The 21,314-nt window shown below is 35.0% G+C and overlaps 1 protein-coding gene across 1 annotated transcript in view; it reads right to left on the reverse strand.

Annotated features, from left to right (window-relative positions):
* The window catches only part of galnt9 (polypeptide N-acetylgalactosaminyltransferase 9), a 127,290-nt gene that overhangs the window by 18,116 nt on the left and 87,860 nt on the right, over positions 1–21,314 (reverse strand). Inside the window, exon 6 of the mRNA XM_067406933.1 lies at positions 21,165–21,282. Coding sequence (XP_067263034.1) covers positions 21,165–21,282 — 118 coding nt within the window. The remainder of the gene's footprint in view (positions 1–21,164; positions 21,283–21,314) is intronic.

Genomic DNA, 21,314 nt, shown 5'->3' on the forward strand with positions numbered 1-21,314 from the left:
GAAAAAAAACTTAATTATTCCAAATATTTGACGGCCAGTGTAAATATCATTTAAACTCCATATTTATGCTTATTTTTGTTTTTTAAATGCTATACTGACAGTCCAGATTGTGACAGTAAGCATATATGGCCATAACAAATGATGTGTAATTTACAGAATATGAAAAAAATCTAAACATTCTTATCCAAACATCAGATTGTGCTCAAAAAGATCTGCTTTTTATTTGGGATGCCTACTTGCTCGTTGAGATTTGCCCTCTTCATAATAGGAAGTGTGTGAGCTTGCCTGATACAGCAATTAAGTGTTAAGGGCCATTAGCTTGTGCTGAGATGAGAGAAACAGGGGATGATAAATGAATGTGTGGAAGAACGAGTGCAAATATGTTCTTCCCCTGAGACCCACCAGTCACACTAATATGCTGACTCTATCTGCCTCCGCATCATATAAATAGATGAAAAAAAAGTAGACTGTAAATGTACACTCTAAAAAGTAATACAGTAGACCTGTTACCACAACTTAAATAAATGTATAGTTGCAAGTTAAAAATTCTGATTTACTAGTTTAATTAAACCTCTTAAGTTGTAAAAATTGTTTTGATGACAATGTTGATCATTACATTAACTTAATATTGTGTGTAATTTAAACACAAATTTCAATGTTAATTGATTTTTTTTTTTTTTTTTCATTAAGTTGTAGTAACTTAATGAAATTGTCTTGATAACTTTAGAAATTGGGCCATTTTAAACCAGAGCCAGCCTGCTGCTGCAGTGATGACAAGGGCACGGGAAAGTTCAAGGGAACGTTGCTGAAACTGCTTCACTGCTGGAGCATATATACAGAAGGTCTGATGACCTGAAAGGCCGGCTCCTTACAAATGAACATATGTAGATTAATAATCAGCCATTAACATTACATTACTGGGTATGGAAAAAAAAAAAAAAAACAGAAATATGTTTAACAGAACAACAACAGCAGCTATACTGGACTTGAAAAGACCACACATTCACACATTTTTTAGCACTTGTTCACATGTTTTTGCACCAAAAACAGTGAAAGTTTAGTTTGAAATACATTTTTTGGCCGTTAGAATCATTCATGCTGTTTTTGGTGCAATCAAAAAAGTTTAGGGTCAGTAAGAAGAAATGAGTACTTTTTTCAGTAAGGATACATTAAATGTAGCAAAAGAGACAGTAAAGACCGTTACAAAACTTTTCTATTTGAACGTATTAATCATCAAAAGAATCCTGAAAAATTATGGTTTTCATAAAAATATTAAGCAGCACAATGGTTTTCAAAATTCATAATAATTATAATAATAATAAAAAAAAAACCTGTTTCTTGAGTACCAAATCATCATATTAGAATGATATCTGAAGGATTTCTGGAGTACTAAGAAGGATGCTTTTTGCAGCCAGATAGTGTAGTTACAACATGTGCCAGCAGGGGCGAACAGAAACCAGGGACACTAGAACTAGAACTAATTGAACAGTAAATTAATTAAATTAATATGTTTGATTAAAAGAAGTTAGACAAATAAAGGGAGAACAGGAAATAATGAAAAACATGGAACACCTGGAATTAATCAAGTGAGAAACTGTGGGAAAACAAAACAAAATTAGGTGTAAATCAGTAAAATAACATTATGCATTTCTTCTAAAAAAAAATGTTGTTTTGAACTGAATTTGCATCTTTGGTGACTTTACGCTTGAGAACTCTACTAGTGGAAGTGCACTACATCTCTTCTGCACTCCTTCGCTTTTAGAGCTTGCGGTCCTCTATCTTCCACTAACCGTGACATTAATGGAACTAGCTATGCATTCACAGACTTTCATTAGCTGTGAAAATACTTTTAACTTCAGCACCACTGATCCATAGTGCAACCTTGGTGTACAAAATCAATCTCAGAGTAGTAGAGTTCTGTTATGGTCTTACCGCCAGACGACACATGCTGTAGGTCTACCTTTTGCCGGCTCTCTCTCTACAGTGAATACTCCATTGTATGCTTTGTTCAAGCTCAATAAAAGCCTACTTTCAGTCACAGAACAGACAAAAAGACAACAAATTAACTTGTTAGCTTTCACTGTTTGGATTTTAGTTGTGTAAAGAGACTGCCCATTCTCTGAGGAGGAAGTTAAAGGACCTGCATTACAATTCTAAGATAAAAACCCTATGACATCCAAATAGGAGTTAGCATTAAGGTTATCTATGCTAATACATTTCTAAATGTTGAAATGTTAAATGGGTGACTCTAGGATTTCAATATTAGGGAGGTATGGTTACAGTAACAAGGTATAGTTAAAAAAGAAAAAAAAATATATATGTATATATGTATATATATGTATGTATGTTCTACACTACATATCAAGGCAACCCATGAGTACTGATTTTATTTCATTAATATTCAACAGATCATAATAATATTCATTGAGAATATAGACAAATAGACTGTAATTGTCCAGATTGGCAATATGTTCAATACGCCATATATTAAACCATGCTATTGTTTTCTATTAAAACAATAACAGCACATGAATCCATAAATTTTTCTTTTCAAACAGTAATATACTGTAAAACAATGCATTCTGGGTAATATTATTTGTCATTTTTAATTAAACCGTTAACGTTAAATTGCAAAGTAAAAAAGAAATTACAATATTTTACACCTCACAAGGAATAATAGTTAATTTTATTACTGTTACTTTTCTGAAATAAGACATCCTTGAGGACGTATGCACCCTTCAAATGTGTCCTCTGAGTTGCAGCATTTACTTTCTCAAAAACAACAAATATTACCCAGAATGCATTGTTTTTACAGTATATTACCAAAGTCCCTTTAAGACAAGTCATTTCACTCAGCAACCATCTTTGAAAGCCTCTCGGGCATTCAAGTGCAGCTCCTATCTCTTTGAATGGGGAAACATCAAATTCTTCAAAGCTGTTTGTCACGCTTTCAATTAAGTTTCATATTTAAAATCACCAATTAAATCGGACAAGTGTCTCATAAATTTTGTTTCTAAATGCTCGAATCATGACAAAAAAAAATTATTTTTCAGGCTGGATCCAGCTAATGCGCATGCGTCTCTTGTGCCTCATTTCGGAGGCGCGCGTTTGACTGTTTCTATAGGAACCAGATCTTCTTATGGCTGCTGCAGTGATGCGATGACTTTACCAATCAGCGATTGGCTCTTATTCAGAAGGCGGGACTTATTCTGCCATATTGAGCGTTGCACTTTCTCCCATTCAAAACAATACGAATGACACGTCTTGAGTTATTCTATAGTTTTTGATATTACTTCTGTATATTATATTGCATTCTGGGTAACTTTAATTGTTGTCTTGGAGAAAGCATAGGCTACTCTCTCGAAAATGAAAATTAGTATTACCCAGAATGCATTATTTTTATGGTATATTACTGTTTCAGTGTACATTTATTTTGTTTTTTTTACAGCTATTTTTCTGTCAATAACGCTCTGTTTAACTCCTGTCTCTATGAAGCCCCTCCTTCTGAAAAGCACAATGTGCTCCGATAGGTCGGCTGGACCAGTGTGTTGTGATTGGTCAACTGCTTCAAGCATGTTTGGGAAATGTTGCACCCCTTACCATAACCACAAGTTTCAATACACTACTAACACAACTCAACCAAGCCTCACCAATTTATTTTGCATATGCGTATGGGCGAGAATTATTTAAATGATGAATATTGTGATGTGTACATTCCCGGAAGAAAACCAAGACTACAATTGCAACATTACACACTAAAGAAAGTTGAAAATGTAAAAAGCACAATAGTCCCTATTTAAATGCACAAATGCATAAGCCACACATGTTTTGTTAAGGAGGCATTATTTATCATTATTATTATCATTATTTAATATTCAGCTTTGCATAGGTCAGTGTTTAAAGAGAGTTGATGTAATGCATTTCAGTGGCTTCTTTCATATCCTGCAATAATCTGTGTTTTTATGTTTACTTCTTAATGACTGAGTATCACTGAATAAATAATAGCATTTATGTAGGATGTCCTCTATAAAAATGGCCTCTTTTACTGTTTAGATTTGACCTTTGCGTACAAGCAGCTGTGATATTGTGTGATTGAAGGGACAGTATGTCAGGTCACATTCCTGCAGGTCTCTTTCAGAACATTAGTAAAACAAATCAGACTCTCTCTGGACTCAGGAGCCATGTTGATGAAATGATGATTGTTGAAGAGCACTGACAGAAACACATTTACCTCATGCTGAGAGGGAGAGATTGTCATTACTGAGTTCCACTTTTTTTTTCCCAGCCGTAATTAAGCGGTCTGGAGAAGAGGCATCAAGGTCAAAAAAACACAGGCAGAACAAGATGGTGGCAGTAAAACTGTAAAGAGCTAAAGCCAAGAACAGTTTCTCCTCCTAATCTCCTCCATATCACTTTAAAATATAGCATATATTCTGTCTAGAATTCAAATGAGTCCAATACGTTTTGTGGTCTGCTCTGACTCGCACAACCGGAGCAGACTGTATACGTGCTGATTTGGTTCATGTCTTCATTCGCCTCCAACAGAAAGCATATTTACACTGTCTGAATAGTTCCCTATCCCCTATATTAATTTAAACCCCTAGATCATTTTGTCAAGGTAACAACATCCTTATGTCGTGGCCACCCGATGTAAAGTAGTGGCCTTGAGATCATATGGTGAGGGAACGATATTATTTCTCATGGCCAGGAGTTAAATGCGTAAACAACCTGCGCAACCATGGCAACCTGGAATTATCAGAAATGGATAGGCCTATAATAATATTTATTTTTAATTAAGAAAAAGCGCAAAATTAAGAAATGATTATATTAACATATTGCATATTGTGCTGTGTGCGATGCCTACAGTATAGCAGCATTTGAATGAAGTTTATGAATAAATTATAGAATATGCCATGTAGCTATTAGCCTATTTAATGATCTAACATATTCTTTTATCATTTATTAAATGAAGTTTGTTATCAAAATGATAATAGCATTCGAATTGTTTGTTGTCTATTGGCAACATCACGCGCAATATAATAGGCTATTTATAGCTTATTACATCGCGCGCAATGTTGACTGTATAGACAGCATTCAAATAAAATATGAATATAATAATTTCTTAATTCTGCCGTTATTTTATCATTCTTAATTAAAAAAAAATATTATTATAGGCCTATCCATTTTTGATAATTCCAGGTTGCCATGACGCGCAGGTTGTTTACGCATTTAACTCGTGGCCATGAGAAATAATGTCGTTCCCTCAACATAAAGAAGTCGTGGCCACGAGAAAAATATGTTCTTCTCTCAACATATGATGCATATTATCACGTTCCCACGAGTTTAAATGTCGTGGCCGCACTGCTTTTGTTTGCTGTATTTCTTGTTTACAAACCATCTGCTATCTGTTTAATCAGGCATTTCCAAAAACCTACAGTAGCTATCAGAACCAGCCCCTCAAGATTAGCAATTGTGGTGAGCAAAATGAGTTCAGCAGAGATTTTGTGGGTGCATTTGCAGTTACATAATTTGCATAATTCCTTTAGTGAGCTGTGTGCTAAAACAAAGAAATAGCACATGCAAATTAATGGCGCTATCAGTGAGTGCAATTCATTCACTCCTCCCTCTAACTCTTAATCAACCACATTTGGCCAGTGTTCGAGCGATGTATTTTCATTTGTTTTTAAAAAGTTACATCATCTCATCCTCTGAGACACATCCCAACCCTTTGAGAAAATTCTGCTCCTCCTCTCCTGCTCCCTGAGCATTATATTCTCTGTCTCACTCTCTTTCCCATTCTTCCTAGACAGGGAACAGACAAAGCTTTGCCATCTATTATTTTAATCACGTTAATTATATCAGACGGTTTTATGTGATGTACGGTTCAGATCAAGCACTGGCTAATTTAATTGGACCCTCTTGCCAGCCTGTGCTCTCTGTTTCAATGATCAGCCACTATTGATGATCATTACAATGATAAAAATAGCAATAAAAGGCCATGACTTAATGCTGTCAGACAAGCAGATAAAAGTGCCATGGTAATTCAAACTGAGATTTAAAAAAAAAGCTACTAAAAACGATTTTGACATCATGTCTCATTGCCCCAAAAAAGGTTACTCTGTATAAACTATGCTGCCTAAGGTTTGGTGGTGAACAGTATGGTTCCTCTTACAAAAATGGACCAAACTGCCCATACTTAAGCCAAAATACCAAAGTTAACACAATTATTACAGTAAAACTTTGGGAACTTGGAATTAGAAAACTGAATAAAAATGTGTTTTAAATGACTAAAACTATGACTAAAATCTACTCTAATTTTCGTCAACAAATAAAAACGAAACGAAAATGATAGAGAGGGACGATTTGGGAAGATATCCAGTCAGGACTGCTGTCCTGTGTGGAAGATGCGCACATTTGAAGTGTAACGTACTGATCTAACCGCAGGAAACGTGGCGCTGTTGTGCGCTCTACAGGCTCACGCAGCAGCACTTCAGACTGCTTCGCAATCAATGAATAGCGCACATTTATGCCAAGCGATTGTTTATGAGCTAATGTTGATGAATTATGACAATGATTACTACACAATGTTTACAGTATATTGTAATATGTTTTAAACGGTTGTAAGAATGCATATTTTATCTCCCTCATCTGAACATCTGAACCTGCTACAGTGCAGACTGCAGACATTTCAAAATAAGAGTCACGGTGTATTTCGGGATGGTTTATAATTATTATTTTTTTGTTTACACAATAAATTGTATTTAATTTAATTTAATTTAATTTCTATTTAATTCATAGTAAACTACTGTATATTCTGTCACAGGAATGAAAGACTAAGAACATTATTTGACACACTATTCTATATATTTTACAGGTATAAGGGTTATTATAGTTAACTAAACCTAAAACTATAAAAATAATCTTCATTACTTGAAATAAACGTTAACTGAAATAAATAAATATATAAAAAATGTAAATTTGTTTTATTTCATCTAGTTTCCAAGCTTTAGCTTAACCTGATGTACTAAAATAACTAAAACAGAAATTAAAAAAAAAAAACTATATAGACAAAAGCAAAAACTAAAACACTTAAACAAACAAAAATTACTAAGACTTTTAGCTAAAATTACAATGAAAGCAGAAAAACTAAAAATCAAATCTAATCAAAATTTTAAACAGAAACTTTAATAGTACCTCAATGATAAGTGTGTCAGTCCCTGAAAAGCACTGAATTGAGCTCTTTTTCCTGTCTTTTTGCACTTGAATGGTCAAAAACTGTCCGCTTTGGACATAAACAGTTTGGAGAATATCAGATGTATATCAGTGTATTGGATCTGTATATGGTTAGAGAAATGCTTACTTAATGCATTACAATTTAACTAAATTAAATTTTAGTCAACTAAATTTACTGTAGATTTAGTCCACTAAAATCTTATGATATTTAGTCAACTAAAACTAGACTAAAATTAAAACAATTTCTAATGACTAAAATATGACTAATACTAAATGGCATTTTAGTAAAAAAACTATGACTAAAACTAAATCAAAATTTGCTATCAAAATTAACACTGGTGTCAACCAAAAACGAAACTGCCTGAAAGCGATCCCATAATAATTTACTATGATTTTACTTCAAGATAACCATAGCAACTGTGGTATGTTGGAAGAAACAGTAGCTAGTCAGCATAAACAACATATTTGGTTGTTGAAATAAAGCTGAAATAAAATAAAAATATAAATATTAAATGAAAATTTTAAACATTGCCTTGGGAAGTAACTGAACTAATAAAATGACTAGCATATAACAAAATTACTAAAATAAAAATAGAAAATATAAACATAAAAGCTAATTCAAAATATACTATAACAGTATAAATACTACTAAATTAATACTGTTATATACCATTAAACAACACCCAAATGAGACTCTCAAAGGGACAGTTCACCCCCAAATGAAATTACTCATCCTCATGTCGTTTCAAACCAGTAAGACCTTCATTCATCTTCAGAACACAAATTAAGATATTTTTGATGAAATCCGAGAGCTTTCTGACATCCCTATATACAGCAATGTCATAACCAATTTCAACGCTTAGAAAGGTAGTAAAGACAAAGTTAAAATTGTCCATATGACTACAGTGGTTCAACCTTAACGTTATGAAGCAACAAGAATACTTTTTGTGCGCAAAAAAAACAAAAATAACAACTTTATTCAACAATTTCTTCTCTTTCCTGTCATTCTCCTATGCTGTTTACGTTGTAAATGCAGTGCAGCCCTTCCAGGTTCTACGTCAGAACGCAAACTCATTATTGGCTAGCTCCTGTGTCAGCATCAGGCATGTGTTGTGGTCAGGGATGGACTGGGACCAAAAATCGGCCCTGGCATTTTGGCCCAGACCGGCCCACCACCACATAAGATCACAAATACCACCCGTCCTTCTGCTTTATATATATATATATATATATATATATATATATATATATATATATATATATATATATATATATAATTTATTCTATTTATTTATTTATTTTTAGTTGTTTACAACCAAGTCACCAAAATACGATGAATACACACTGAGCATAACCCAACACACAACAGTAAATCTATTAGCCTTATTACAGTTTACATATTCTTATCACAATGTTAATTGTTGTTGGTGTGGGTTATATCTAACAAGCTATGGTAAACAAGCTCGGTAACATTATGATCGCTAAAATAGCGGACTAATCGGAAATAGCGGAAAAAATCAATCATCAGTTATCATCTTTTTTGTTGTTGTTGTTGCTGTTGTTATGACTAATTACTCAGCACCATCAGCGTTAAAGAGAAAATAATCACTTCATCCGATGTTTTTGAATAAAATAGCCTTGACAGCCGACAGAATCTACGCACAAGCGAGTGTGACGTGCGCGGTGAACCAAACCACTGTGAGGCAAGGGAGGGGTGACTCAAAATGTTTCTAAACTTAAAACGCCCGTTTGCGTTTGTATTGCTTTACTACTTACATAATTATTTTAAGTTTATATAATTTATGCACAATACTTAGCGTGGTTATTAATTATATTTTTTTGAGGGGACAGCACTCAGGTAGGGGGGGTATATATTTACGCCCCTGCTGCTACTACCGAAAACATTTTTGGCAGCGTTTTTTCTCTCACGCAGCTTCTCTGCACCTCCTTTGCGTTTCTTCTCTATTCAAAGATATTATTGGGCCAATCCAGTGTCAATCAAGAAAACAACCAATGGGCCGCTGAGCTACATGTTTAAAAAAAAAAACTATCCTATGTGATATTTTTGACTAAAGTGTTTTGGGCCAGCAGCCCAGTGTCAATTGAAAAAGCATTGGGCCGCGATCTAGTCCTACCACTTTCATGGGCCGAGAGAATTATTATTATTATTTTTTTGTGGTCGGCGACCGTCGCCCCCAAAAAGCACGTCGGCCCACCGGGAAAGTGCCCGGTATGCCAGATGGCCAGTCCGCCCGTGGTTGTGGTGCTCATGTGTACAACATTGGTTCAGTCAGAAAGCTCTTAGATTTCATCAAAAATATCTTAATTTGTGTTCCAAAGATGAACAGAGGTCTTATGGATTTGGAACGACAAGAGGGTGAGTAATTAATGACAGAAATACAATTTTTGGGTAAACTAATCCTTTAAGTTTATATTTGGACTGGAAGGATAAATCTGGCTAGATGTGGAGAAAGAGAAGCCTTGAGCCTGAAAGCATCTGTCCACTGTGAGCAACTTGAATAGGATAATCGACTTTTCCATTGTGCCCTTTGGGGACATTCTAAAAAAAAAAAAAATCAGTTTAAGATTTCCAATTACATATTCATTTTCCCTCCCAGGACAGGATGAGATGCATAGGCTGCATTTCTGCCAGTGAGCTTTACTAAATGAATTATCATTTCCCCCTCAGCCGTCGCTAACTGTGTTTGCTGAGGATCTTTAAACTGTTTGGATTGAGTTGCATAGTAATAGTTTTTGCCAAGACATGAAGAAGATAAAAATGACATTGGATGATGGCACGTACTTGTAATAATGTCACATATTAAAGAAGCATACACGCATTGGCATTCAAATAGGACTTAATGAGGCATCCTTTGAGGTAAATGAAGGTTTATATTTCCTGTTCAAGAGTTACACAGTAAATGTTTGCTCCTATTCACATTACACGTCTAAGCCACTAGTGAAGGCAGCGTGCTGTGGGGTTCTTAGAGCGTAGCAGGAAAAATAATCTTCTCACGCAGAGCATGTGATGATATATGATGCAGTGATGTTTGAAGGTTAATGTAAAGTTTAAGCTCAGGAATGTTAGATATCATAAATCAAATCTTGGCTTTAAACTGTCAGACAAATGCAAGCACACTAAGGCCCAATATTCTATATAAGGGGTTGCTAACTATCTGATGTCAAGGACCCCCCATTATGACTATTCCCTTGTGAGGGACCTTCTTTATAATATATATATATATATAGGCATCTGTACAATTTCATGTATGACCCATTTAAGCAGTGTGAGCCAAAAAAAGTGATATTACAAAAACAAAAATGTTTGCAAAATGAAATAATTGACTGTAAATATGTCAATATTATGAAGCCAAAACAAATTATTAAAATGTTATCTAGAAATTATTTACTTTGTACACTAAGTTGACACCTTTTTTTCTACCCACTAGAGGTTCAGTTGTATTCAAATGTATTTGTGCAGAGCTTTTGCTCATTGCTAAGCAGTTTTCAGAGAATTACCCTTCAGTTCCCAGTGAGCAAGATAAAGGCAACAATAACAGGCAGAACAATACAAGAACAAACTATTCTTTATGTTTTTATGCAATGGAAATTAAATAAATCTATAGTGTTTTTATTTTTTTTTATTTTTAATTTCTTATTAATTATCTTATTATTATTTCTGTTAAAAACTATGAATGAAATAATCACCATTAATCTCACAGTTCTTCGGAAAGCAGAATAAAAAAAGGAACTACAAATAATATCAAATTTATCATTATATATATTATAACTGCCACTAGGGGCAGTATAGCAGATATTTTCATCAACTTCTTCTTTTTTTTTTTTTTGTTCTGTCATTCCGGAACAATAAAATATCTTTTGTAATATACAACATAGCATACACTAATGCTAAAAATTTGGGGTCAGTATTTTTTTTTTTTTTAGGTAATAATACTTATTCAACAAGGACACATCCATTTGATCAAAAGTGACAAAGTAACAAAAGATTTCTATTTCAAATAAATTCTGTTTTTGAACTTCCACTGGACATGCTGGTTTTTGCCTTATCGCTGGCATGAAATAGCTTTGTTGACAAGTTTGGGTGAGTAAGGGCAAAAAGCACAAGATATAATACCTTCAATGCCCTGTAGATGGCGACAGCAGAAATAAACTGCTGCAGAAAAAGTTAGGTGCCCTGCAAAATGTAACGAGTAATTGCATTACTTATCACAAATGTGTTGGAGTAAAGAGTGCAAACTTATTGAAAAATGTAGACAAGCAGACAGTAAAAGTGCAGTAAAACTAGAGTAGCCAAAAAGATACGTAAGTACAGTAACTATTAAGTGCAGTAACTATTTATATTTGCTCAAATACTTTACACGTATTTTTGATCAACTAAATTCAGCCTTGGTGAACATAAGAGACTTCTTAAACATAAAAAAGAAAAAAAAAAATCTTACCTAAACCTTTGAATGGTAGTGTATATTTGAAGGATCCTCTATCTACATTAACCTCCACAGTATCAGAGGAAGGTCTTATTGGAGTTAAGTATTCATGGTGTACAAAAATATATATTCAATGTCTATCAATATTGTCTGAAAGTATATGTGCATAGCGTATATATATATGATTAAAACATAACGATAGTTAATATCTAAGTCTGTAAATATGTGAACAGTTGCACCAGTTCTAGAAGAAACTATTTAAAATTCAACTCATGCTATCTTTTCTTTGCTTTACAAGCTCTTACTCTAAATTCTGACGTTCTTGACATTTGCTCTTTTCCTTTAATATGTGTTTGATAAGCTGTAGTCTCTTCCCCCCCTGGCGCCAGCTGCTAGAGTACTCAGGCCACCCCAGCTAAGAGCGCAGAGCTGAGAGAAAGCCACCATGAAAAGAAGAACAGCCATCCATTCCTTCCATTTTAACAAATTGTCAAAAATTGGTGCCTCAACTGAAGCACAAAATTGCTTGCTCTCTTGGTACATGTGTACAGTGATGGGTAGGTACAACATGGCAAGAGGATATACCCGCGCACACTCACACACACGTAGACACTTGGCATCCCCGGAGAACCAGTCCTCTGAAACAGCATGATCTGTGGGATGTATCAAAGATCTCATATGAGCCATAACAGAGCGCCTGCACCTCTCATCTCCTCTCTCTTCACTAAACACAGAACAGGGGAGGTAAAATGAGTTCCAGATCTGCAGGGTGAACTAAGCCTAATGGAAATTATAAAGCTCAATTTTGGCTGAGAGGAGAAAATAAATTCAGATTGTACAGTGAGGGAAACATTGGAACAAACATCTCCTTGGCTCAGGTCCTTATAAGCTTTCTGTGCCGTATTATTAGTTTTGTCAGCTGTCAAACAACATCTTCATTATAAGACTTATAAGACATATTATAAGACAAAAAATGGGACATAAACATTTTTGGGGCATTAAAGTGATGGTCGGTCCAGAAATATTGACATTGTCACTCTTTAATCAAACATCATAAAAAATTTGTTAAAGGTTTCATATTGTGTAGAAGCATTTGGGGTCAATTGTTGTTGTTGTTGTTGTTTTGAGATAACACAATGAAACATCCCAAATTGTGTGGACATAACTTTCTGGCCAGCCTGTCATACAAAGAAATTATGAACACATGCAAAAACAAGAGAGAACCAAGGAAATATTAATAACTGATTATATTGTAGTCAAAGTAGGCTTTTTTTCTGAGAGCTTTTTGTTTTTCTATACATTTTTTCTTTTTTTGGATAGTAAAATAAAACATGCTGTAGTTTGCTCTTTTTATTATATAAATAATTTTGTCAGAGAAATAGCTTAACCAAGTTTAGGGTTTTGTTCTTCTCTCATATTTAAAATATTTTTTAAAAAGTCAAATATTTTCCTCATATTTTGATAGTAAAAAAAACATCCCCTACAGACATCACTTTTGGCCACAACTATATATATAATAACTGACATGATCCATGATATCATGATATTCAGAATCAAATGTAAACATCCAAATAAATACAATACTCACATAATCCTACGTATGCATGCAGCATGCATGACGAACACTTTGTAAAGATCCATTTTGAGGGTTATATTAGCTGTATGAACTTTGTTTATGCAGTGATAGAGTCGAGAGCTCAGGAGGGGGTGGAGAGCGCGAGCAATTAAAGGGGCCGCAGCCTGAATCGGCTGAATTAGGGCTGGGTGACCTGCTTTCAAATGGAGCGGCATTTAATAGACAGAGCCGTAGTTCACTGACAAGCCACGCAATATCGCGTTCAATATTGACGGCGATTCATATCGATATTGAACGTGATATTGCGTGGCTTGTCAGTGAACTACAGCTCTGTCTATTAAATGCCGCTCCATTTGAAAGCAGGTGATGGCGATTTAGTGGTAATCAGGGAACCGGCTTTACTGACGAAATGCGCGTGACAAAAGCATTCGATATATCGCCCAGCCCTACTAACTATGCCCCAAAATAGTTACTTAAAAAAAATCTATGGGGTATTTTGAGCTGAAACTTCACAGACACATTCAGGGGACACCTTAGACTTATATTACATCTTGTAAAAAAAAATGTTCGATGGCACCTTTAAAATAATAAGAGTTAAAATATACACAAGCATTCGCAGATAAAAATAAAAAAAGAATGATACTAAAAATGGAAATACGGAAGAGTATACCAAAATAAAATGGTAAAGAAAGGATTAAACAGGATTAAACTGAACATTTTTTCTGCTGTACTTTTGACATCATCTTTAAAATGTATATGGGGTTAAACTTTTTTTTTTTTTGCGAGGAAAAAATGTGGATATAAATATATATAAACACTATATAAACACTTTCCCTTCATGTTAAATGAGCAGCAGCTCTTACTAATGCTTTGTGAGTTCACTGTCAGGTCCAATATAGTTTGCAGTTCCCCATCCTTCGTTAACAAGCTCTTGACAAAGCTACTTTACATTGTGAGAAAATGTGCTGCACAAACTGTTAAATTCAATGATGTAATGAGAAATCTTGTTTACAGCTTTTTTTTTTCTTTTTTTTTTACTACAATCACTAGAACCAATTTCTCAATACTTGTGTCACTCTTCACACAGTGAGCGAAACAGCTGTCTATGTGGGCTAAACTGTGGAACATTTATCATTGCTTTGGCACAAAATGCATTCAGTGACTACTATTTTTTTTTTTTTTTTCAAATTACATGAACTTTTTTCTCACTTAGACACAGCCACCAAACAAAATGTAGCCTATACCTACAGACACACAATTGACAAAACTGTTAAACTTAAGTTCAAACCTAACATGATTCAAAAGCACATTTCTACAGTAATACCATATTGAAATATATTCCAAATCTAAAAAATTGTCAGGAAAATGTCACTGCTCATGATATGACCCTTTTAAAACAAATTAGACTACATTCCAGTTATGAGTTCTTTGTCCTCTAGCTGGTTATATCAGATCAGTTGTGATATTACCTTGAAATGTCTGAGATTCTTAGGCCGTTTACACCTGGTATTAAGATGCGTTTTGGTTGATTGGATCACAAGTAGATAAGGGAGACACATTCCTGTTTACACCTGGTGTTTTAATCGGTCTCTTTTGTCCACTTTCAACCACTTCTGTTCTGATTTCTTCAAGGTGAGGGTTTCTGGGTGGGTAAATGTATGTTGTTGTTTTTTTCAGATCTTTCAATCTAATGGACAAAATAAGCTTGCACAATTTATGAACATGCCCAGAGACATCAGAAAATATACAGAGAGCATTAGCTTTCGTTTCTGCTCTGATAGCCGCAAGACCACACCGAACGCGAATGCACTCCCAAAAAAAGCTTTCTTTCTTTATGTCTTAGCTAGTTTTCTAAAGCAACTGATAAACATATTCCCCCAATAACCCAATTAAAGAGAAAAGCTGCATTGATCCATGTGGTTAGTCACTAGTTAGTTATGCAAATGAATTCCATCTGTCTACATAAAGCAACGAGAGACAGACGCTCAGTAATCGAACAGCTTCCGTTAGAGCATATCAACAGAACAAAATATATGCCTTTGAGTCCATTAAAGCTGCATTCGGTTGACCAAAGGGCAAAAAAATTCTGAATGTACAATACAACCTCAAGAAAAGATGCTGCTCAGAAAGATTTAAAAGCTTTACAATTCGCCAACATGATCCAAAGGTCATCTTCCTTCTCTCTCTTCACATGTTTGTTTTGCATTTGCCTTTCAGCATATGTATGTGTGCATGTGGGTGTGAAGTGAAGCAACCACAGATGGAAAAGACCCGCTCACCTCTGTTCAAATTGCTCCCTTTTGGAAGGTTTGAAGCAAGGACAAAAGTCACTGCAAGGTCTGACATGCTGCTTTAGCCTCTGTTCAGGTTTTGCTTTACATGAGATTCTATGTGAAAAACCATCTCATTAAGTCCTTTGAATCATTAGAAAAGGTTCTGCAGAATCGGGTCTGTATCTGAGCGACAGTCTCGCTGGATTTGTTCGCCATTAGTTTCATCAGACCTGAATAATTCAGCAAAAAAAGACAGCAGAAATCTGTGAAATGTATCTAAATATTTTAAAAGATGCCTCTATTTTTTGCCATAGTTCATTTTTGAAATCATTGACAATGCTGAACAAGACAAAGACTGACTATTAAAGGGGTCATGCATTTTCATGATCTTTTGACATGTAAGAGGTCATTGTACTATAAAAACATCCAGTAAGTGTCAGAACTTCAAATTTCCTCCTAAGTCCAAAAACAGCTTTTATTGAATCCAAGGCTCAGAAAAGGACTTGTTTGGAATTTTGTCACATTATGACTTAATAGTGCGACGAAAGACCGCCTCTGCAGAAGAAGATCAACGCCTACTTCTACATAATTGTATCTTTGGCCCCACCCACTGGCGCGTTAGTGAGATGAGGAGGATTAAAGACAGAAACAGGATCACTGGACTAAAAATAACATTACCAAACAAAAGGATCCTAATGCTAGGAATGTGGTAAATTCAGTAAATTTCAGCGTGGATTCTTTAGTAATTCAGTCGCATTTCACCGCAGGCTTTGCAAACAGTATTTTACTGTAAGATAAGGACCTGACAGTAATGCCACAACATGTAAGTAACCATGTTACTTCTAGTGCCTAATCTGTGATCTGATTTCTGAATGTAATGATTCATGTACAGTCAGACATTCTTTGTCTTAAAGGGGCTCTATGTAGTGGTCGAAATAGGTACTGCAGTCCAAATTCAAAATATTGTTTGCCCCTCCCCCTCCTTTAAAGATGCGGGTTGCCAGCTTGAGGACGCGCAACAAGAGGGAGCGCAATTGACAATGAAAGCTGAGGAGACTTACACACTGTAAGCTGATGAGTTGATTTATCTGTGTTTTAATATGCTGTCATTCATAGAGATTTTTAGATGGATGCAGAGGCTTTTTAGGTCCGGCAGAATCTGTGATTCTCTGACCCAGTTTGTTTGCTTGTTTCCATGGCTACAATACGCTGTGTTTTCCGCCAACTGGCAACCTGTGATGTCGAAATACTATTGGATAAACTGGCAGCACATGGTTTCACAAAGACCAAAACAAAGACAGACATTCCGACACGGAATGCACATTTCAAAGTAGAATATCTGGCTATAGCAATGTTTTTGTGAGAAACAAGTAGGTGAACTTAGCATGTTTCCTAAATATCTGCAAACATATTGGGGTATTTTTATGCTTTATTAAAGTGAAAATTTTACAGCCCCTTTAACCCTCTGGAGTCTGAGGCTGATTTGGGGCCTGGAGAAGTTTTGACATGCCCTGACATCTGTGTTTTTTTCAGTTGTTCATCAACATATTAATGACACATATGTCATTACACTGTATTCAGCACAAACTAGGCTACAATAATATGTGAGGAAAATGTATGTACATATTTGTGTTTTTGAAGGAATAACGTTTGTGCATGGTTATTGAAAAAACAAAATAAGGCCAAAAAAATTATATTAAATAGCATGTTCACAAGACTTCTGGGTATTGGAGGTTGTAGACTAGAGTTTTTGCTTCAAAATTATGTAAAAATTATGCTGCCTACTCCTTCATATAAAACAATACATTGATTTAGTTTTTGTAAGACACTTTTTGTCAAGAAACACAGTATGCGTTGAGGCATGAATCATCATGAATAATAGGTGATTGTCACCTGAGAAGACAAAAAATCGCATTATATTGAGATCTTTCAGTCAGGTAGGCTGTGAAAAAACCCTCTGTGATCATGTCTCAGCTCATGATGGTGTATATCAAACATACAGAAAAACAGCAATATTGTGAAATATTATTACCATTTAAAATAATGGTATTCTATTATATTCTTTAAAATATAATGTATTTCTGTGATGCAAAGTGTCTGAACAGTTATGTTACATCTATGGCATTTCATATAGGCTTTTAGCTTAAAAGCATGCACATTTGGATAAATACTGATGGATTCTGTCAATCTGTAATATTTATTCAATATTTATTGTCATCACTTTGAGCGCTGGATACTGTGTTTTCAATTCATACTTGCAGCCGGAGGGCGCTCTGTACAGCTTTAGTCCACATATTCATCTAAAGAAGAACAGGAACCAGGAACTAATGGCATGTCTTCTAGAGGTCGCTAACCATGGCTTTAACATCCAGATAAACACTTTTCAAGACAATAAATATACGATTGAGACAATGCATTCAAGTATTGACTCAGAATTGCCTCTGAATAGCGCTGGCTCCGTGGGACTGTTAGCGGATAATCAGCTGAATCACGGATTTCTGACATGGCTCTCTTTTCATACGGATTACATAGACACAGAATGTTTGTTTTTGATTGGACTTACATGATTTAAAACCGTACATTTCAATGTTTTTTTAGACATAAGTCTAATTTTTTGGCGATTAGTATTTACTAAGTTACAGTTCATTTTCTGAGAACTATCAGATCGGATTTCGTTCAGAGGGAGACGAGAGATCACGCATCATGTTAGTTTTCTTTATTTTACAAAAAGCACAACATTGTGTTTTTACTCTGAGTGTACACAAATAAAAAGACATTCTATAGTTTCAACTGATATATTACTGATGTCTCTATGACAAAAAATGATGGAGTATTTTAAGTCTGTTTTGCTGCAATGTGAAAAAAATCCTGCAAAACGCGTTACCCGACTCCAGAGAGTTAAAATTGTTTATTGCTGTTTATGCGTCAGTAAATCAAGCCAGAGACTAAACGATCAACTTCACATTGTCTTTCTTAGTAGCATGAAAATAATCTGTTATTTAAATTGTGATTAAATTATATACAGAAAGCGGTCAAAGAACACTTCCTTTATAATCACTGGAGCTGTCAATCACACAGCACGAGTTTATCAGTGATTGAGTTCTGGACTCTTGCCAAAACTCCTGTTATAATCAATGACGCTGTCTCCACTCTTACTTAAATCATGTTTCAACTGTTAGTTATGATGCAAGCATTCATGATAGTGCAGAAATTGAGCTGCAGTAACGAGAGCACTACATTTATGCACTCAACAGACATGTCTGTCATCAGCTATAATGCCCATCGCTGCAACTTCTTCATTTAAATATAATGCTATAATCAACACTTTTTTATGGTTACTTAATCTTGACAGCTGTAATTGTAAAAATATTATTTTGAGAGAGTTCCACATCACATGTAATACTTATTTCATATGCAAGATGTGACCCAATCATAGCAATGGCGGTTTATTACACTGAAGTCTCACAGCAGAACACTGTGAGACCTTCCAACATATCAGAGGGCTAAAAATGGCCTTTTGGATGAAAAAAAATCATTCTAACATTGCAAAACATTATAAAATAATAATAATAAAAAACAAATGCAGTTCATGACTCCTTTAAGGGTGTGCAGCGAAGCAAATATCTGTATCTCTTGCAATGATAAAACTATCTGTATTTGTATCCGTATTTGGATAAAGCCAGATGCGGATGGGCCAAAAACCGGAAGTTTGTCCGAACTATATGAAAAGCCCATTTTATTGGTGGACTTCAGAAATGAGAAGCATCTGCGTTTGGGTTTTTAAATCTAAGTTTCATTTGTATACTGTATGTTTATTAAGTGAAGATAAGTATATAAGAATGTATTATTTTATTTGCATCTGCTAAATGCATACATTTAAATGAAACTCCCAAAGTCCAAAAATATGCAGTTGGAAAGGAAAGTAAACAAATTTGTTGATATTTCTCACACTATAAAATACCACTCAACGGACCCCTATGAGTCACCCTCCCCCAGCCTATGAACTCCTACATTCCTGCATTGGTAAAATAGCAAAATGTCACTTCAGGATAAAATTTAAGTGAGATACACTAAAATGCAATTACTTTGTGCCATAAGTGTCAATACAGCTTTTTCTGAGCCACTTTACAGCAGTTTTAATTTCCCTCGTGGGCATTTGGTACACTTCACACAAATTAAACTCCCATCATACCGCTTTACATTTTTTCTAATGTTTTTTAGTCTTCATATAACCTATTAAAATCAGAGTCAATTCCTCTACAATGTCTTCTCTTCGACTCCCTGCCTCAGAATCTCTTTAAGAAATTAACTATAAGGTTGTCTATTTGGTGTGGCATAAGGTTAATTATTGAATATGTAGCTGTCAGTCAAAAGTTATCCCTTCTGAATGAGCTGCATCAGCTTTGGAGGATTAACCAGATGCTGAGATGGATCATATGTTCCATCACTGTGTTCAGCATCAATAAGCATTTGGTTTATTTCAAAGCTGGGAATTTGACGCATTTTTTTTTTTTTTTTTTTTTCGTTTACACGAAACCTTCTACAGCATGTACTGTAAGGAACAAATGGAACTCACATTGAACAGTCTGCTGGGCTCATGCAAATTGTAAGGACACATGCTGATTGGAAACATGTGACAACTACTCTACAGACTACTGGGGTCCAAATAGTCACTGCAGTTTTTTAATCAATAACAATCCAGTGAAAATAAAGGAAGAATAATGCCTCTGACAATGCAACACAGTTGATGCTGATTTTGGTATTTTGAGACTGACAACTGTATGTATGTAAGAGAAAGTACAACATTACAGGAAACTACTTACAAAGAAACCCACAAGTGACTCAGTCTGCTATTGTATCAACTGTGACTGAGACTTAACAAACAGACAATTTAAACCGTCTTCAATTAGACATTCCAAACAATACTATTCGCCTCTATAGTTCAATCTATCATCAGGCTGAAAAGACTTTTCAAACAACACTGGCACTGAATCTTTAAAATGAATTAAAGGATTTTTATCCAAATTATGCAAATCTTCCAAGGATATTCGACACCCCACAAAAAGAAGAGTTTCTGAATTTAAACAAGTTCAATTCTCCACAGGCTCACAAACCATGTGGGCCATGAAATTTCTCTCAGGGCTGCAGCTGCAGGAATCTACTTTCTTTGAACCCTACTGCCTTTAAAGCATTCGAGTCTGTGTACTTTCATTTCCGGTGGGCAATGCATTTACTCCTTGATGGAGTGGGGAATCTGCATGCTTACTCCCAAAACAGTCTCTAGTATGATGCCTTAGGCATGAAAGCATGAAGAAATGTAATTAAACATATGTCAAATGCTCAAGCTTTGTAGACAGAGTTAATTATATTGTCACCTGTGAATTTACAGAAAGGGTGGCCAGAATTGTGAATTGTAATTTCTGAGAGGGTCTCATATACAACGCTCCATGAATTCCAATTACGGGAATACACTGCCCTGTGAATGTCTCAAATGAACAAAATTAACAAAGCAGACACTTCTTTGTCTCTACTGAAACTTAAAATTATGATATTAACAAATGTTTAATTCTCTGTACTTTGCTCATCTAAGGCAAATAATGATATTACAAAAATGCATTCACTCAGGACCCTACTTACCCTCATACCAAGCTCAATGTTCTCTCCTCCATAGACCTCCATGCCTGGGTCAAGCAGTCCGATTTCTCCAAAATACTCACGATCCACAACAAAGGAGCAGCCAATCATTGCAGGTGTCCTGTTTAAAAGACATAGCGAAATGTACATGAG

This window comes from Chanodichthys erythropterus, chromosome 13, assembly GCF_024489055.1.
Source record: "Chanodichthys erythropterus isolate Z2021 chromosome 13, ASM2448905v1, whole genome shotgun sequence".
Taxonomy (NCBI): Eukaryota; Metazoa; Chordata; class Actinopteri; order Cypriniformes; family Xenocyprididae; genus Chanodichthys; species Chanodichthys erythropterus.